This window comes from Drosophila miranda (assembly GCF_003369915.1).
Source record: "Drosophila miranda strain MSH22 chromosome Y unlocalized genomic scaffold, D.miranda_PacBio2.1 Contig_Y3_pilon, whole genome shotgun sequence".
Taxonomy (NCBI): Eukaryota; Metazoa; Arthropoda; class Insecta; order Diptera; family Drosophilidae; genus Drosophila; species Drosophila miranda.
The window spans coordinates 2,824,713-2,844,218 of NW_022881625.1; the positions used below are offsets into that span (position 1 = coordinate 2,824,713).

General features: G+C 49.3%; 1 protein-coding gene and 1 pseudogene across 1 annotated transcript; both read right to left on the reverse strand.

Annotated features, from left to right (window-relative positions):
* Positions 1-2,050: 2,050 nt before the first annotated feature.
* On the reverse strand, positions 2,051-3,932 carry LOC117194788 (annotated as a pseudogene).
* Positions 3,933-4,455: 523 nt separating this feature from the next.
* On the reverse strand, positions 4,456-6,952 carry LOC117194578 (protein regulator of cytokinesis 1-like). Its single transcript, XM_033399118.1, has 3 exons — positions 6,806-6,952; positions 5,345-6,714; positions 4,456-4,516 (listed from the first exon to the last, which is right to left on the reverse strand). Exons 1-3 carry the CDS (start codon positions 6,950-6,952, stop codon positions 4,456-4,458), a joined length of 1,578 nt encoding a protein of 525 aa, XP_033255009.1.
* Between the last annotated feature and the right edge of the window lie 12,554 nt (positions 6,953-19,506).

Below are 19,506 nucleotides of genomic sequence, written 5' to 3' on the forward strand. Positions count from 1 at the left end.
TGTTGTCCAGGACGCGGACCCGCTTTAGTGGCGACTTGGACGCCTTCAGCTGGCTGTTGGCCAGCCGCTGTGCGGTAGACGGCGACGGGCGTATCGAATTCAGAGAGCTCATGAGGCTGCGCTTGGCGTTGGGAGTCCGATACCCCGAAGAGCTGGCGGCTGCTGATGGATTCAGTCGCTTGTGCAGATTCCCAGTGCTCTTGGTCATATTGGGAGTGATCAGCTGGATTGTTGGGGTCTTGCGCAACGACATTGTCGAGGTCGACATTGAGGACATGTTCTTCAAAGTTCGGGGCGTGCGAGGGGCCGTTGAACCGGCAGTTGGCGGTGGCATCATCAATTTGCTACTGCTGCCCGTCCTCGTGGTGGGCGGGGCCTTCTTGCGGGCCGAGCTCTGCTTGGCCTGCCGATAGTTCTCCCATTCGCCAGCCATCAGCTCCAGTATGTTCTCGCCATAAACCAGAAACGGGCCATGCGATTGCACCTCATAGGCGTGCACCAGTTCAGTGATCTGCTGCTCAATCTTGGGCAGCTTCGAGGTGATGGCCTTGCGTTCCTTTTCCTCTTTAAGGAACTGGCCGCCACGATTGTTGAAACGATTCGGCTCGTTGGCCTTTGCCCCTAGAGCCTGCATGCGGGACCAAAGTTCTGCACGGCTCTCGCACAGATCGAAAATCTCCTTGTTGCACGTGTAGAAGCTCTTCAGATCATCCAGCTCCAGCTCGTGCAGCTCCAACAGGTCTTCGTTGTAATACTTATTGTAGTAGTTGGAGAAACGCTTGCGCTCCTGCTGGCTCCCACCACTTGCTTATCTCGACGCGCAGCTGCTCGATGAACGTCTTGAGGTTCTGGCTGCGCAGTGCCTGGCAGCGCTGCAGCTCCTAATGGAGGATGTCATAGGTGCGCTGCGTATTCTGCACTCGCGCACTCGTCGCATGGCGCTCTCGTCCGTCTCCTGGAGGCGATCCCACAGCACGTAGATCTTCTCGCGCATGTCATGGATTTTGGAGCGCAGCTCCTGGATCTGCTCGGCATAACTGTTGCGCATTTGCCGCAGCCGCTCTAGTGTCTCTGGTGTTAGATTGTGGCTCAGATCGTTCAGTAGGCGATCCTCTGCATCGGTCTGGGGCATCAGCTCGAGCATCTTCATGTCATGCTTGATGGCCTTGCGCAGCTGGTCCAGCTCCGTCTGGCGCACTGCGCGCTGAGAGCGCAGGTTGTCGAGATGGTCGCGAAAGCCGTCCATCTCATCGGGCAGGGGCAGCGGGTCCGCCAGTAGAGGGAGCGGCAGTGCGCCCAGCTCTTCGCAGAGCTGCTCCTGCTGGAGCAGCAGCTCCCCGATCTCCGCCCGACGTTTCGAGAGCTCCTCGCGCAGATGCTCAATGCTTCAGCTGCCATATGATCAGTGGCACATCGTCGGGCCTCTGACCAATGTCCACCGTCTCATGGAGGAGTCGGGTGAGGTCGCTGGCCTCGGCTCGGAGTGCGGCTATGTCATCCAGGATGGCCGCCTGCTTCTCCCGCGACTCGGTCAGCAGATCCGTATAGAAATTATCCGCGTGCGCCTTGAGTTTGTGCACTCCACATTGAATGGAGCTGCTCCACATGCTCGCCAGTCATCTCAAGGATCTCTCCCTTGATGGAGGTTGGGTCAACCATAGCCAATAGGAATGGGTCTTGTATTCGCGAATGGAAGGAATTTATGTGATGTGTGCAGGATTTCGATTGCACAATGTGTTGCTCAAGGAAAATGCCTCCGCACAGATAAGTGACGCCTCTCGTGTTGGCACAAATTGCACAATGAAAATTTTGTGTGCTTGATTTGCCTCATGCCTCAAAGCACAAAACAAGTTGATTCTGATTGACGTGCGGCCAAAAAAACACCTACTTTATATTGCAAATAAGTTCCTTCAAGGTTTTCCAGTTGTAAAGATAATTTAGGATGAGAAAAGTGTTTACTGCCCGCAAACAAAGGGAAAAATTCATACATATACAACCTCGTATGCATATACATCAAATGTATTCTATTGTATATAGAAGATAGGAAAATAGAACGTGAATTTGAATATATCGAACACATTCGCTACGATGAAGACACCCGTCTAATATTGAATATTTGAACGGCTCAGTTGGCCAAATCCGTGAACTTGAACTTGAGCGGTATGTTGGGAAAGCTGATCAGTTCACTGCGGAAGGCTTTTTCCGTGGAGTGATTGAACTCGATGTTGAAGGTCCGAAGGAGCCGGGCGATGCCCAGCTCCAGCTCCATGTCCACGATGCGCTTTCCAACGCCATCGGGTCCAAGTCCGAAGGGCAAGAACACAAACGGATTCTTCAGCTTTAGTCATTTGCCGGACATTGCCCGGTGGAGTCTGTGGCGTTCCAAATCCAACGTTCTGGCATGATCTCAGCAGCCTTGGGGAAGTTCTCCTCGCTTGATAGCAAGCTCAGGGGAATCATCGACACACAGGTACCAGCTGGCACTTGGTATCCGCTCAAAACGCTATCCCGATCGAGAACTCGGGCATTCATAACAGCCAGCGGGTACATCCGATGCGACTCTTTGATGCTGGCACGCAAATAGGGAACGTTCTTCATGGATTCCTCCGTGAAATCCGAGTCCTTGTGGGGTAGTATCTTCATCACCTCCTCTCGGAGTATGGCCTGCTTTTCGGGATTCTTGGCAAGACAGAGCATGACCCCTGTAAATGTGCTAGAGGTCTGAAAAAATATTGAATGATCTGCAGAGTACGTACGGTATCAACTCCGGCCATTAGCATGTCCATGGCCATGATTGTGGCCACCTTCTTGTCGACCTTGAGCAGCTTTTCCAGTACACTCTGCTCGTTCTCAGGACGGACAACACCCTCTTTGGCTTCCTTCTCCAATCGCTCTACCGCCTCATCAATATATGCCGATATAATGTACAGAATGGTGTCGAGAATGTTCATAATTTTCATCAGTTTGGGCGTTTTGAACATGCGCCAGGCGGAGGGCTTCAGCTCCAGATCAGCAGATACTTTAAAGAAATCTTCCAATAGGTGGAAAAGCTTTGTGGCTTCGATCCTTTTGTTCGACTCCTTCAGCAGTCCCAACTGCCTGTCCAATGCCACGACGGAGACTGACTCCAGGGTCCAGCGATTGATGGTGTCTATGAAGTTATCAGGAACCTCTAGAGTGCTGGCATCACGGATGGCTTTAATGCTTTAAATGGAAAACAGTTTTTAAGTATTTAAAGAAACACATTTGTGGAATGGCCTACCGCTGCACAAATTCCTGATTGACCTGGGACATTTTCTTGTAGTAAAGCCTTGCGTTCTTGGGCTGCATGAGGACTGGATTTACAGCCGATCGAAAGTCGCCCCACGCCTTTCCTTGGGTGGGTGCGACGCCCTCGACGCCCTGAAAGAAATCCTTTCAGTGCGCCTGCCGATGGTACAAAAGAGCGTCGGCCCCAGGCCGATTTGGCCACGTGCCCTCGTGCCGGAATACTACCTCGAAGTCCTTGGGATTGTGTGTACTCAACATGGGAGGTCCTCCCATGATGCCTGGCACAACATGAATGCTGCCATAGTCTTCGCGCATGGCCATTATCAACTCCGCAAGGTCCTTGTTCTTATATTTACCCCCTGGCATGAACATTTTGGGAATCAGAGATATCAAATTGGCCCGAGGCACCTGCCTGAAGGGACGCGCCTGCTGCCACTCTGCATCGTCTCGGGTTAGAGCTGCAGCAGCTGTGGTCTGCCGGCGCTGGAAATGATCGGTATTGAGGCATTTTACATACCAAATCATTGCCAGCTTCTATCCTCCACTGAAAGAGACGGCCGCCACTTGCTTGTGAGCTACGGCAATTCCACTACGGATTTTCAACATATTTTTGCCTTTTCTATGATCTTAACTCGTCCGCAACAAAAACTCAACTGAGGCGCAGAAAAGGCGATTTGGTAAAGTTCGCATAAATATTACGCAATGAAATCATTGCAGGAATTGATTAAAGAGATGAAAAATCATTCGTATAATCATAATATAAGTAATATGGAATTACTTTTGATGTGCAGGAATTAAAGTTCAGTTTATCGATATTTTAATAGCTATTCCATCGCCATTTTTAACGCACAAATGATTGTAACTTTTAAGGGAATCAATTTTCTATAGGATTTTTTTCCATTTTTTAAACGAAGTCAAATAAAATATACCCCACCATTCCCTAGAAAATGTTTGAGTATCATGATGACTTGCAAATATGATATCTAATCAGTTGCACAACTGATTATAAATTTGCTGGTAAACAATTATATACAGGTTCTACAGCACTTACCAAGAGATATGAACACTTCAATTTTTGGGAAAGGTAAGCTTTCCATGTCAACAATTCAGAGCCTTATTGATGTTTATGTTTGTAGGTTTTTGAAACAGGACCAATATCCTTATTGATTTTTATGTTTGTAGGTTCTACATGTTCAAAGGTAGATCCTCTTCCATGCCATTATCAATACTTCGTTCTCTATGACAGCTATTCGGTTGTCCTTCTTGAAGGTAATTAAATTTTTATTGGGCCAACATCGAAAATAAATTAAACAGAGATAAACAGATAAAGGTACAAAAAATAAAATCAAACATAAAACGCAAATAAAAATTCCAATAATCTCATCGTGGATTCGGCCACATGCGACTTTCACGTGGCGATGGGAGCTTCAATTGATTGCCAAATCGAGGCCTCTCCTCCTGATTGACCGCCTGCTTTGACGGTGTGTTGGCGGCCGACGCCACCGAATTGTGGTTTACGAGGACATGGCGAATTCGTGGCACAGCCACGCGATTGCGCAGATGCTGAGCCCCGCCGACGGGCAGCACTGAGGAGCGACTCGTGGGCACCAATTCTTCATAGGAGATCCCGGCTTCGCGGTCATTTTCAGTGGTCTCATCGGTCATATACTCGGAATCGCTGCGCGATCTTGTATCCGGCACCGCTGATTTTGTGCGTGGCTTCTTGTTCGAGCGTGTGCCAATGCTGCGTCTGCCCAATCCCCCGCTGCGACGCAATGTGTTGTCCAGGACGCGGACCCGCTTTAGTGGCGACTTGGACGCCTTCAGCTGGCTGTTGGCCAGCCGCTGTGTGGTAGACGGCGACGGGCGTATCGAATTCAGAGAGCTCATGAGGCTGCGCTTGGCGTTGGGAGTCCGATACGCCGAAGAGCTGGCGGCTGCTGATGGATTCAGTCGCTTGTGCAGATTCCCAGTGCTCTTGGTCATATTGGGAGTGATCAGCAGGATTGTTGGGGTCTTGCGCAACGACATTATCGAGGTCGACATTGAGGACATGTTCTTCAAAGTTCGGGGCGTGCGAGGGGCCGTTGAACCGGCAGTCGGCGGTGGCATCATCAATTTGCTGCTGCTGCCCGTCCTCGTGGTGGGCGAAGCCTTCTTGCGGGCCGAGCTCTGCTTGGCCTGCCGATAGTTCTCCCATTCGCCAGCCATCAGCTCCAGTATGTTCTCGCCATAAACCAGATACGGGCCATGCGATTGCACCTCATGGGCGTGCACCAGTTCAGTGATCTGCTGCTCAATCTTGGGCAGCTTCGAGGTGATGGCCTTGCGTTCCTTTTCCTCTTTAAGGAACTGGCCGCCACGATTGTTGAAACGATTCGGCTCGTTGGCCTTTGCCCCTAGAGCCTGCATGCGGGACCAAAGTTCTGCACGGCTCTCGCACAGATCGAAAATCTCCTTGTTGCACGTGTAGAAGCTCTTCAGATCATCCAGCTCCAGCTCGTGCAGCTCCAACAGGTCTTCGTTGTAATACTTATTGTAGTAGTTGGAGAAACGCTTGCGCTCCTGCTGGCTCTTGAGCGTTAGATCCCACCACTTGCTTATCTCGACGCGCAGCTGCTCGATGAACGTCTTGAGGTTCTGGCTGCGCAGTGCCTGGCAGCGCTGCAGCTCCGAATGGAGGATGTCATAGGTGCGCTGCGTATTCTCGGTGCACTCGCGCACTCGTCGCATGGCGCTCTCGTCCGTCTCCTGGAGGCGATCCCACAGCACGTAGATCTTCTCGCGCATGTCATGGATTTTGGAGCGCAGCTCCTGGATCTGCTCGGCATAACTGTTGCGCATCTGACGCAGCCGCTCTAGTGTCTCTGGTGTTAGATTGTGGCTCAGATCGTTCAGTAGGCGATCCTCTGAATCGGTCTGGGGCATCTGCTCGAGCATCTTCATGTCATGCTTGATGGCCTTGCGCAGCTGGTCCAGCTCCGTCTGGCGCACTGCGCGCTGAGAGCGCAGGTTGTCGAGATGGTCGCGAAAGCCGTCCATCTCATCGGGCAGGGGCAGCGGGTCCGCCAGTAGAGGGAGCGGCAGTGCGCCCAGCTCTTCGCAGAGCTGCTCCTGCTGGAGCAGCAGCTCCCCGATCTCCGCCCGACGTTTCGAGAGCTCCTCGCGCAGATGCTCAATGCTTTTGTCCAGCTTCAGCTGCCATATGATCAGTTGCACATCGTCGGGCCTCTGACCAATGTCCACCGTCTCATGGAGGAGTCGGGTGAGGTCGCTGGCCTCGGCTCGGAGTGCGGCTATGTCATCCAGGATGGCCGCCTGCTTCTCCCGCGACTCGGTCAGCAGATCCGTATAGAAATTATCCGCGTGCGCCTTGAGTTTTTGCAGAAAGTTCTCGCATGTCTTCGGCTCGAACATGAGGGACCACATTGAATGGAGCTGTAATCAATTGATTGCCAAATCGAGGCCTCTCCTCCTGATTGACCGCCTGCTTTGACGGTGTGTTGGCGGCCGACGCCACCGAATTGTGGTTTACGAGGACATGGCGAATTCGTGGCACAGCCACGCGATTGCGCTGATGCTGAGCCCCGCCGACGGGCAGCACTGAGGAGCGACTCGTGGGCACCAATTCTTCATAGGAGATCCCGGCATCGCGGTCATTTTCAGTGGTCTCATCGGTCATATACTCGGAATCGCTGGGCGATCTTGTATTCCGGGCTCGCCGGAACCAGGTACCAGCTCCCAGCGTAGGGAAGGGCCGAAGCGTTCCAGGGAGGGGATGAAGGCAAAAGCTCAGTATAAGGCGGCCCTCAAGTTACTGAGCCGGCTCCAGGGCAAGGCGGATATCTCCCAAGAGGAGAAGTCCAAGCTAGCCTGGGCTGAGCAGCGGGTACAGGAGGGCCGCGAATACTACGCGCAGCTGCCGCAGATGAAGGCAACAAACGGTGGATTCGCCAACAAGGTGGAGGAGATGTTGGCCACCAAGAGGCAACGCTCGATCGAGAGTGCTGCCAAAGACACTCCGGCGAGCAAGCGGCAACGCGGGCCCAAGGTGGCCACCCCCCAGCCGAAGACGAGGAAGCCGAGGCAGAAGGCCATGAGCGAGGTGTCCAAGAGACATCTCATTGTGGCCTTGATCGATCGCAGCGATGAGAACGGGAAGATGACGGCGGCGCAGTGGAAGTTAGTCCACGCGCAGCTCGTCGAGGCACTGTTCTCGCGATTGGAGGAGGATCCTAGCGCTCCCATGCCCACGTTCGATGGAGCGGGATGGCTGAACGGGGTCAAAATCCTCAAGTGCAATGACGACCCAACGCGGCAGTGGCTGGTGCAGAAGGTGCCCCTACTGGAAGCTCTGTGGGAGGGGGCCAAGCTGGAGGTGGTAGACAGGGAGCTGATCCCGTCCATACCAAAGGCGAAGGTGCTCTTCCCCATTGCTGTCCAGGGGGAGCGAGCACTGAAGCTGCTGCAGAGGCAAAATCCGGACGTGCCAACGGCTGATTGGAAGGTTCTGCATGCCGGTAGCCCACTACCCAACGAGGGCGGTCAGCACGTGATCCTCCAGATCAGCAAGGTGGCGGAGGACATCCTGTATCCCAAGCTCGGGAAGATGGCGTGGGGCGTAGGTAGCGTATGCCTACGTCTGAAAAAGCGCCACCCCGAGGATAAAGATGCGCACACCCTCCAGGCAGGCGAGATCGAGAAGGACCTAGGTCTGGAGACCATAGTGGAGGCCGCCCAGGGTCTTGCGCTGGACGACTCGAAGGAGGAGGAAGACGGTGACGGTGACCTGACAATCATAGTCAACCCGTCGTGCGAGGTTGAGTTAGCCACCCATGACACTAAGGGTGCTGCAACTCAATCTCCATAAAAGCAAGGTAGCGTCGGCGGAGCTCTTCATTGCCATGGAGCAAGGCCCCGCCGACATAGCTTTAGTCCAGGAGCCGTGGATTGCGTCATGCAACTCTGTGGCCGGACTAAAGTCCTCAAATTACAGCCTTCTCTACTCAACATCGGTAAGCAGGAACAGAACCGCCGTACTCGTACGGAAGGGAATCCATGCTCATCTTATGTCTCATTACAGCACGGATGACCTGACGGTGGTGATGCTGGAGAGCGAGGAAAAGCGCCTAATGGCAGCTTCCTGCTACATGGCACACGACAGGCCCGCCCCGCCGGAAGAACTTAGGAGTCTGGTGACAGAAGCCGGCTCCAAAAATCTCCAACTCCTCATCGGTGCAGACGCCAACGCCCATCACAATGTGTGGGGAAGCCCTGACACCAACGATAGAGGTGAGTCACTCCTAGACTTTATCTTATCCACTAACTTAGATGTAGCAAACGTGGGGGAGGATCACACCTTCGTGGGTCCCACCTTGTCAAACGTGGGAAAGAGTACCTTGGTATCTGACTGGAGAGTCCTCGAAAGACCATCCTTCTCAGACCATAAGTACATTCAGTTCAAGTGCGAATTCAAACACTCTTCGAAGATAACAGTCTATAGAAACCCCCGAAACACAAACTGGGTAAAGTTTAAAAAGACTGTTACTTCGAAGCTCGCGAATCCGGGCTCAGTGAAATCCGCGGAGGATATAGAGAAGTCCCTAAAGACCCTATCCAACGAGTTACTGAACGCCTACCATGCATCGTGCAAACCCTCGAGAACGAAGAGGAGGTCCAAGCCACTCTGGTGGAACCGAGATCTCTCTCTCCAAAGAAACAACCTCAAGGAATTCTTCAAGATCGCCAAACAAGCGAACGAAGAGATTGTCAATGAGGAATATAAAATCCTACTTAGGAGCTACAAGAAGGAAATACGTAAGGCACAAAGAAACTCGTGGAGAAACTTCTGCTCCAACATTGAGAAAGTGCCCGAAACCGCTAGGCTCCGGAAGCTGCTCTCAAGCAGCCCACAGTACAGAGCCAACTAAAACTAGACAACGGACAGTGGAGAGAGGGCAGTAAAGAAGCCCTAACAGCACTAATGGAGGCGCACTTCCCTGGATGCACCAAGGTCACTGACGCCAAGGAGCATCAGGACCTAGCGACTGAGGAACAGCACCCCCCAATAGGTCTGTTAACCACTAAGAGAATCCAGTGAGCCATAGACTCCTTCGCGGCCATAAAAGCACCAGGACTGGACGGGATATTCCCAGCCATGATGCAGTTGACCAAAGAGGTTATTACCCCATGGCTCTTCTCAATATACTCAGCATGCCTAAGTACAGGCTATATCCCCATCCAATGGAGAACCTCGAGGGTTGTCTTCCTCCCTAAGGCAGGAAAGTGCAGCCACGTGAGTCCCAAGGATTACAGACCGATAAGCCTTACCTCCTTTCTACTAAAAACACAAGAAAAGCTGTTGGATTTACACATCAGGAATGAGCTAGGGGGACTGATGTCAATAAACCAACACGCCTACACCAAGGGGAAATCAGTGGAGACGGCACTTTTCCCGCTAGTAGCCCCCATCGAGAGCGCCCTTCACAACAAAAAGTATGCTTTGGGAGCATTTGTGGACATCTCAGGAGCATTCAACAACGTGGAAACAACCGCAATAACAAGTCGCCTAGAAGCGAATAACATACACCCTGCAATCAACGTCTGGATCAAAAACCTCCTAAGTTGTAGACGGGTGCAATCGGAGTGGGGCACCGCTTCCATGGTAAAGGGGGCACACAGAGGCACACCTCAAGGTGGAGTCCTATCGCCACTACTGTGGAATTTGGTGGTCGACGACCTCATTAAGAGATTTGAAAGGAAGGCCCCAAAAATAACAGCCTATGCAGATGACATAAGCATACTTATTACGGGTGTATGTCCATCGACCCTCAGCTCCATAATGGAACGTACACTCAGGGAGATACGTGAGTGGGCGGAAGAGGTAGGACTCAGTATCAACGCGGACAAGACGGACCTCATCCTCTTTACCAAGAGGTACAAGGTACCGATATGGACCCCCCGAAAATTGACCAAACTATGCTGACTCCAAAATCACAGGTGAAATACCTAGGCACAGTACTGGACAGCAAGATGGCATGGAGGCCCAATGTAGTGGAAAGGGTGAAGAAGGCTACCATTGCGCTTTATGCATCCAAGAAGATGCTCAGCAGCACATGGGGCCTGTCACCTGCTCTAATGCACTGGATCTACATCTCGGTGGTGCGACCAACTCTGCTGTATGGAGCCTTAGTGTGATGGCAGGCTATTGAAAATAAGCCATACCATAAGCTTATGGAAAAGACTCAGCGACAGGCTCTGCTCTGTATTACAGGGGCACTGAGGTCAACCCCAACAAAAGCACTCGAAACTATACTCGGAATCGACCCCCTGGACATTCACGCTCGCCTGATTGCGGGAAAGGCAGCACATCGGCTTATAGCATCAGGAAACCTATCCATACAAGGATACGGGCACAGTTCAATTGGCAGGGACATGACCAGATCAACTGATTACATGACCCCCCAAACTTGCCTTGACGTCAAAACAACCACATCTTTGGGACCTGAAGACTGGAAAATTGGAAGGGACCAAACTGAGCACCTCAATATATACACAGACGGCTCCAAGATGGAAGGAGGAGTAGGAGCGGGCCTATACTGTACAGACCCTGAGATAAGGCTGTCGTATAAGCTACCGGACCAATGCAGCATATTCCAGGCAGAAGTTTTTGCCATCGGGAAGGCAGCGGAGGTCGCTCTCCTAACAGAACGAGCACACGATGCGGTCAACCTATTCGTCGACAGCCAAGCGGCGATATGATCCATGCAGTCGTCCGCGGTCAGTTCCAGAAGTGTCTTGGCGAGCAGGTAGGCATTAGACATCCTAAGCACGACAAAGACAGTGCGGATCTATTGGGTTCCCAGCCACCAGGGCATCGAAGGAAACGAAGCGGCGGACGTACTAGATAAGGAAGGCGTCGGGCTGGGGAATAGGAGAACCGAGAACGTGCCTGTCTCCCTCAGAACACTGCAAGGCGATCTAGAGAAGCAGGCTAGAGCACAGACTGATAGCAGGTGGAGGAGTACCACCACCTGCAGAACCTCGAAGATAATGTGCAAGGAGCGCAACGAGAAACTTAGCCACTACCTACTGCACCTACCACGAAAGGACTGTAGATTGCTAGTGGGGATACTAACAGGTCACTGTCTGGCTGCTGCACATGCAGCAAAGCTAGGCATCACCAACAGAGACAGTTGTAGGAAATGTGAGGAACCTGGGGCTATCGAAACCCTGGAACATCTCATCTGCAACTGTCCGGCTCTCTCAAGGGCAAGGAGGAGATACCTGGGCGCCCCAGTGTTGGCATCACTGGAAGATGCCTCCAAAAGGACGCCACAGGAACTGCTGGCCTATGCTAAAAAAACACCTGGATTCTCGGGGACTTTTAAAACCACATTAACACTCCCGCGACGGTTCATACACCCCCCATCCGGATAACTAAGGGCCATATTGGCCTATGCGTGGCCCCGCTGAGGGCCGTCCGGGTTAACCTAACCTATCCTAACCTAACTGTTAAATGTATTTAATTTAACTATGAAATATATTTAATTAAAATATGAAATGCACTTCTTTTATTTTATTTTAATTTCTCTGACATTTCTCTGGACGTTAATAAATAAAGCTTGACGAAACCCACTGTTCCGATCAGCACAATTTAGAATTTAACACAATCTTCGATTAATTTGCATTCTTTTCTTGCAGCCACTCTCCGACCTGCTTATTTTTCCGTAGAAAACTGTCGGGCTCTGTCTGCAGCTACTACCTTCCAGTACAGTCGCTTCTGAAACATTTTAATTCGCTTAAAAGTGCCATAAGGTCTAGGCGCACACTCACACACAGGCCTTACGTGCTGAGACGAGACACAAAAATTGGAATTAGTTTTCTGAATTGGCCCAGACCGCTGCACTTGTGGCTGGGGTTTCCAGAGATGAGTCCAAAACTTTAAGGCTAGCCGTAACCATTTTATACATTTGCACGAACGAGTCGCGATCCATCCAAGAGGCAAACACACCTGAGAGTCGAACGTGGCAGGGCAGCTGAAGTGAGGCCGAGGCGGAGGCTGGGTGCTGAGTGCTGTGCGGATGCATTTCATTTGGAAGGGGCCCCGACAAAGACAATACGGAGGGTTTAAGGAGTGCCTTGGCCCGTTTACGCAACAGAACGGGCCCCTTAGTTCCACAACAACCCACACCGCCAACCTCTCCCCTGCCTACCTCCAACTCCAGATACACCAATCCCTACCAGCATCTAGCCGCCAATTCCTTGTCATCGCCCACATCTGCTGCTGTCTTGCCGCATTATAACGCGGTCTTATCATTAAAGCCAACGGAAGCGGCATCGGCATCGGCAGCGTCAGCGGCAACGGCCACTGGACGGGGAAGGGGACGAGAAAGGGCTGCTGCTGGTGCTGAAACTGAAACCGCTGGAAGCGCAGGAACTAGAACAGGGGCAGCTCGCATCACAAGAGCCAGGACAGGAGCTGCTGATGCAGATGGGAACCGCATCAATGGCCTCGTCCAGAACGTGAGTACCATAAAATCATCTTACAGCAGTACCACAAGAGCCCGCTTCCCCGCATACTATATGGCTATATGTATAGTGTATTCGTAGCATATATGTACCTGTATATTCTTGGACTTTGACATGCAATGACTGCATCTTTCAAGAGGCGATGCAGTTACTGCACAGTCAAGTGGCCCGTGTGAAACCAGCAGAAGGCTGTTACGCGCGGATCCCAAGCAAAACGCAGCCCTCCTCCCGCCCAACCGACCGAGGGGCGCTGCCGCATGACGAACGGTGCGTAGTCGAACCGAACGCGAACATGCAAGAAAGATAGCTATTAGACTAACATTCGAGGAAAATTAGCACTAAACTTACTAAGAAACTAAGCATGCAATCAAAATACAAATACCACTACAATTACTAATTACTAGAAAGGTGTGTAAGGATTAGTAATTTAATAAGAGGAAGAGAATTAGTGGTGGATATAATATGGTAGAGGGAATTATAATCCGAGCATAAGACCCTAAACGGTTCATGCAAGGAATAATTCGATCTACAAAGTGGAAGGAACAACGGTATTCAATTTCTAGTCAGTCTAATAGGAATCGTGAAGTTTATGCGGCTCAACAGATCAGGGCTGTCTATGTCAGCCCTAATCAAGTTGTGCATAAATATCACACCAAGCATTTTTCTACGGTTAACTAAGGATGGGAGGTTTACTAATAGTAGTCTACTAGAGTAAGATGGGAGTCTTACACCCGCATCAAAGTTAAGGCCCCGCAGAGCAAAGAGTAAAAAGTTGTTCTGTACTGATTCTATACGGTCCTGGTGTACTTTGTACTGAGGGCACCATACACAGGAGCCGTATTCTAAGATCGGACGAACAAGCGAGGTATAGAGAGTCTTTGTTATATAGGGGTCGTCAAATTCCTTTGACCACCTCTTTATAAACCCAAGCTCGCCCATGGCCTTATTTACCATGGTAGAAATGAGTTCGGAAAACTATAACTTGGGGTCCAACATAACACCCAGATCATCCACCAGGGTAATTCTCTCAAGAGAACCACCAAATAGGGTATAGGGAGCCAACAAAGGGCTAGAACGATGAAATGTCATAACTTTGCATTAAGGTGTAACAAGTTTGCACAACACCATGACTGAAAGTTATTGAGATCGGATTGCAAGCGAGAATGAAATGAGATGTCCTTGTACTGGACACAGAGTTTAACATCATCCGCATACATAAGTACTCGAGAGTATGTTAATACTGAAGGCAAGTCATTAATAAAGAGTGTGAAGAGTAAGGGGCCTAGATGGCTGCCCTGTGGTACTCCCGAAGAAACCTTTACTGGTAAAGAGAGGGAGTTTTTGAAGAGGACTCTTTGAGATCTGGAACAAAGATAGCTAGAAATCCATCTCAGGAGGTTGGGCGGAAACCCTAAAAGGTCAAGTTTTTGCGCTAAAAGGGAATGGTTTACAGAGTCGAATGCTTTTCTAAAGTCGGTGTAAATAACATCCGTCTGTAAGTTACCTTGAAAGCCTTTAATAATGAAAGAGGTAAACTCTAGCAAGTTCGTGGTGGTAGATCGCCGCCTTATAAATCCATGCTGAGTTGGAGATATAAGTGACTTGCAGAGATGTTGCAAGTGCGGAGTTCAAACCTTCTCAAACATTTTAGGAATAGCGGATAACTTTGCTATACCTCTATAATTTTTTGCATCAGACTTGATCCCTTTTTTAGGGAGAGGGGGGAAGCAAGAAGAATCAATGGACAGGGTGAATAGTTTAAGCAAAGGTCCACACAGAGCCTCGGCGCAGTACATGAGTACACAACCTGGAACCCCGTCTGGACCCGGTGAAAACACCGGCTTAACTAGTCGAAGATCATGAAGTAGGGAACATTCATTTAACAAGGGACTGAAAATGCCGTTCGACCTCGGTAAACCGTATGGGTACGGATGACCAGAGTAGCTTTCCTCAGAATAGGTGGTTTGGAAAAATTGGGCAAAAAGATCGGCAATTGCCTGATAGCGAGGATGGGTGTGCGGACGTTCTACGCTTACTGTTTACGAAGCAGTTAAACTGTTTACGGTCCTGAGAATAACGTATCCTGCATCGAGATAGGTAGTTCTTATAGCATTGAGCATTAAGAACTGAAAAGTTTGTCCGAGCTATTACATATCGAGAGTGAGAAGTAGGAGAACCCACTTCTTGAAATTTTTTATGAACTCTTGATTTTAAGTTTTTAGACTGGATAACTCTTTGGTAAACCAAGAGGGTTTTCTAGTCGGACAAGAAAGCGGAACACAAGAATCGAAAAATGTGCCAAGAGCATTGTAAAAAATGTTTGTGCCTTTTATGACATCAGTGCACAAGTACAAAGCGGACCAATCAAAATCCCTAATGAGGTTATTAAGCTTCGCAAACTCGGCTTTACGAAAGCAGCGGACACGTTCGGATAGCCTACTCGACCGATCCAATACAGTTGGTCCTATATCTAGCGACACCTCGAAAGTAGGGTGGTAGGCGTCTTCAGGTATAGTGAGCGGAAGGGCTCGGGTTAACAACACTATGGTCGGATCCGATACAAAGCACAGATCAAGCAATCGACTCAAGGAATTTTTCACATGGTTGACTTGAGACAGGGACAGGTCAAGCAAGCCGTCAGCAAAGTCATGTCGTGACATGGGCACTAGGATACTAGACTCGTTTACCGAAGACCAAACAGTTACTGGCAAGTTGAAGTCACCAAGAACTATCATACGATCTTTATCAGATAGCGAGGAAGAAAAAGCGGTTAAAGCGGACAAGTGCTGCTCATAAATTGAAATATCCGAAGAAGGTGGGATATACGAGCAAGTATTAAATATAGCGAAAGCGGGAAGAATCAGTTTTACACACAGGAATTCCAGTTCCTGTTGAACTAGGACTGTGAATTGTTCCGACGTGAAGTAAGAGTCCACTGCAATTAGAACCCCCCCTGCACGTCGAGACGAACGGTCCTTTCTAAAAGTTGTGTACCGACCTGCCAAAACCTCGGAACAAAGAATGTCCGGCTTTAACCAGTTTTCAGTAAACACAATAACGTGGGAAGCAAATGCAACACTATCCCGGAAAAGAATGCTGAGCTTACTACGCAAGCCTCTTACATTCTGATAGGTTACTAAAAGAGAAGTTAGTTTTTTGGAAAAGTGGAAGCAAGACGGGAAGTTGTGGAAGAGGAAGTTGAGGTTGAGGGTGGCACACTGGAAAGATTTGTAAGGGATATGGGGGGCCTATTCTTCTTCTTAGCCTTAAACTCCTTCACCACCAAATGCTCCGGCCAAAATTAGCCTCTTAAACGAGGCTATCTCCCTGACATAAGAGAAGTTGAATTTCTCCACCTTTAAACCCACGGCTTTTATTTTGCTTTTAATGAAAGCAATTACATCATTAGATGTGAGGTCAGGGGCCAGCCGTGAGAGAAAAACTTGTCGTTTTGGTGGGACTCCCACCAGTGGTTTGGGCACCACAGGTCTAGTACCTGTGGTGGCAATATCCGGAGGTCCGGAAGGTCTATTTACTGGTGGGATCGGGATGGACGGGACAACTAGCGAACTTGCGGACACCACGGACACGGACGCTGCAGACTTACTTGGCTGCACATTCTCCGAGGCGATGAATTCGGCTACCGAATCTGCATCGCCAGCAGCTGTCGTTGCCCTTGGAGTGGCAAACGAGATCAACTGCTGCACCCTTGGAGTGGTCGGAGTCAGTTTTTCGGCGGCGCACGGCTGAGTGACGGTTGGCACTTGCAGATCCCGCGGAGTGACCTTTTTACGCCACGGAGACTCATTCAGCAGTTGCAGACTGCCAAATTGAGACTCCATGGCTAGGAGCCGATCGTATTGCTTTTTAAAGCCAACGGTCAGCTCCTTAAAGCCCTTCCGCGTCTGCCTCATGAAAGCCACCATGTCTTTCTCCACCGCACGGCATGCCTCGCAACTGTAGTGCAAACCATTACGTTTTGAAATGGCATCACTCACAAGGCCAGAAAATCCAGCGCATTTTTCGTGCACTACGCTGTCGCAGAGCCAGCAGGGGATAATCGGCTGATCGTGGGTGATCTGCTTATTGCATGATTTTTTGGCACATACAACAGAAAACTCCATAATAAGAAATTTGAACAAAATTAGAATCAAATAATATTTAAAAAAAAATGGCTATCAAACCTGTGTGCCAGACAAACGCTAATAGGAGGAGAGGAGAACAGTTGCAGCAGCAGCTAATGAGAGAGAGAGAGCTACTGAACAAAAAGTTACGAGAGCGAGAGAGAAAGAACAGTTATTTAAGCTTAGGTGATAGGGAGAGAGTGATAACACAACAAAAGCTACCAGACGAGAGCGGACTGCAATGCAATGTAATGCGTACTCACTCACTGCAACAACACACACACGACAAGCCGACGCCGAAAAATAAAAAGTTAAATAATGTTTTAACACAAAGCAAAAGGCATGCACTCGCGGGTTAGAATAGGTTTCCAGATTGTTGGCTGGTTAGGAAGTTAATTAAAGTTTATTTAGGAAAACACCGGCTGTTTATTCAAAACAAAAGGAAACGAGGGGGAACGTTGTGAGTTGCAGCGGACACCGCAACTCTACAGTTATACCCGATACTAAATCAGTATGGCTCTCCTCCGGCAGACGCCGCTAATATTGAACGACACGACAAAGAGTGCGTGCGAGAGAGACAGAAAATCAGTCTGAGCGTGACGTCGGGGGCTGCGTAGCGTGCAAATTGATTTGTTCCTTTTGGCTATAAAAATTATCTGATCTGATCCAGATGCAGCAACCCGATAGATATGATCATTATCTATGATTCTGCGCTTTTAGTTTTCTCGTATCTCCAAAATTGTGGATGCCACAGATTTTCGCCTTTTGGGGGGCGGAAGGGGGTGGGGCGAAATTAAGAGATATACGTTTTATAGTGAAATCTAACAGGAGTGCGGATACCAAATTTGGTTACTCTAGCGTTAATAGTCTCTGAGATTTGTGAATATCCCCAGATTTTCGTCCTTTGCGGGGGCGGAAGGGGGTGTGGCGAAATTTTGAAACAAACTCGTCTCGGTCCGATATCTTAGGAGTGTGGATACCAAATTTGGTTGCTCTAGCTTTTATAGTCTCTGAGATCTAGGCGCTAATGTTTTACTCTAAGCAAAGCCGCCTCAATCCCATCCCTGCAGTTTCTGTGGCCGTCACTTCTGACGCGGTGAGTGCTCCTAGTGCGGGTGTGCTGGTTGCTGACGACGTCTTGCCAATTCCTGCTCCAATTCCTGCTCCAATTCCTGCTCCAATTCCTACTCCAATTCCTGCTACAGCCATTGCTGCCAATTCCTCTGCCCTTGTACCGAGATCTCTTTTAGGAGTGGTTCCACCATCTCGATCTCGCTCGGGACTTCAACTTAGAGCAGTGGTCCCTCGGAAAGCAATATTTGTTTCTCGTCTTATTCCTGAGGCTACAACGGAGGATGTTAAACAACATCTTGCCGCTAAACTTAACACCTCGCCTGTTGATATAGTTGTGACTAAATTTACATTTAAACATAAGCGCAACATATCATCCTTTAAAATTCTTCTCCCTGATTCTTTACTATCCTGTTCTCTAGAACCGTCAATATGGCCTGAGCATACAATTGTGCATGAGTTCCTTCTCAAAGATTCGAACTCGAATCCAAGAATTACCGAACATGCTCCAAAAAACTGATGTACTATTTTTCCATGCACTATCAGAACGTTCGCAGTTTGCTGGGAAAATTGCCTCAAATTCATACTAATAGCTCGTCCTTTGATTTCGATGCCATCGCGTTTACCGAAACCTGGCTTAACTCCTCTGTCAATGATCACGAAATTTTCATTGATAGTTACACTATTTATAGAATGGACCGCCCATCTTTTGCAGGTGGGGTTCTGATTGCAGCTAAATCTGTTTACTCATCTGAGTTATTCCCATTCAATAACATTCAGGGAATTGAACTTGTTGCAGTCAAAGTTCGTGTTGGCTCCGCATTTTTCTATTTAACCTGCTCTTACATTCCTCCCAGGTCTGATGCTGAGCTTTACTTACACCACCTCTCAGCAATTAATAATGTTGTTTCTGCATTAGGGTGCAATGATCGAATTATTGTCATGGGGGACTTTAACCTCCCATTTCTTTCTTGGCTGCCTTGTAATGACGCTAACCTGTTGTTTCCCAATTGCCATAATGACTTTATCAATGGGCTAACGGATATTTCCCTTGTCCAAATTAATGCCGTTAAAAACATTAGGGACAGACTTCTTGACCTCGTTTTTGTTAACGATGGTTCTCTTGCTACGGTATCTAGAGCAAGCCCAATATCTCTCCCTGAAGATCCTTACCATCCAACTTTGTTGATATCACTTGAGTGTACACAATCTGCAGGTGCTGACAGTTCCATGGCTCCTTGTCACATAAAGTGTTTTCGCAAAACAAACTTTATCGATTTAGATCTACATCTTTATTTTTATACCCGATACTCAAAATGAGTATTGGGGTATATTAGATTTGTGGTAAAAGTGGATGTGTGTAACGTCCAGAAGGAATCGTTTCCGACCCCATAAAGTATATATATTCTTGATCAGCATCAATAGCCGAGTCGATTGAGCCCTGTCTGTCTGTCCGTCTGTCCGTCCGTCCGTCCGTCCGTCTGTCCGTCCGTCCGTCCGTCCGTCCGTC

Excerpts from the sequence above, each read along its gene's own strand:
- LOC117194578 (XM_033399118.1), bottom strand. The coding sequence starts at position 6,952 with ATGACCGATGAGACCACTGAAAATGACCGCGATGCCGGGATCTCCTAT. Across the intron at positions 6,715-6,805 it reads CACGAATTCGCCATGTCCTC|TTACAGCTCCATTCAATGTG; the intron begins GTAAACCACAAT and ends GCAATCAATTGA. Across the intron at positions 4,517-5,344 it reads GGTTCAACGGCCCCTCGCAC|CTGTCATAGAGAACGAAGTA; the intron begins GCCCCGAACTTT and ends ACAACCGAATAG.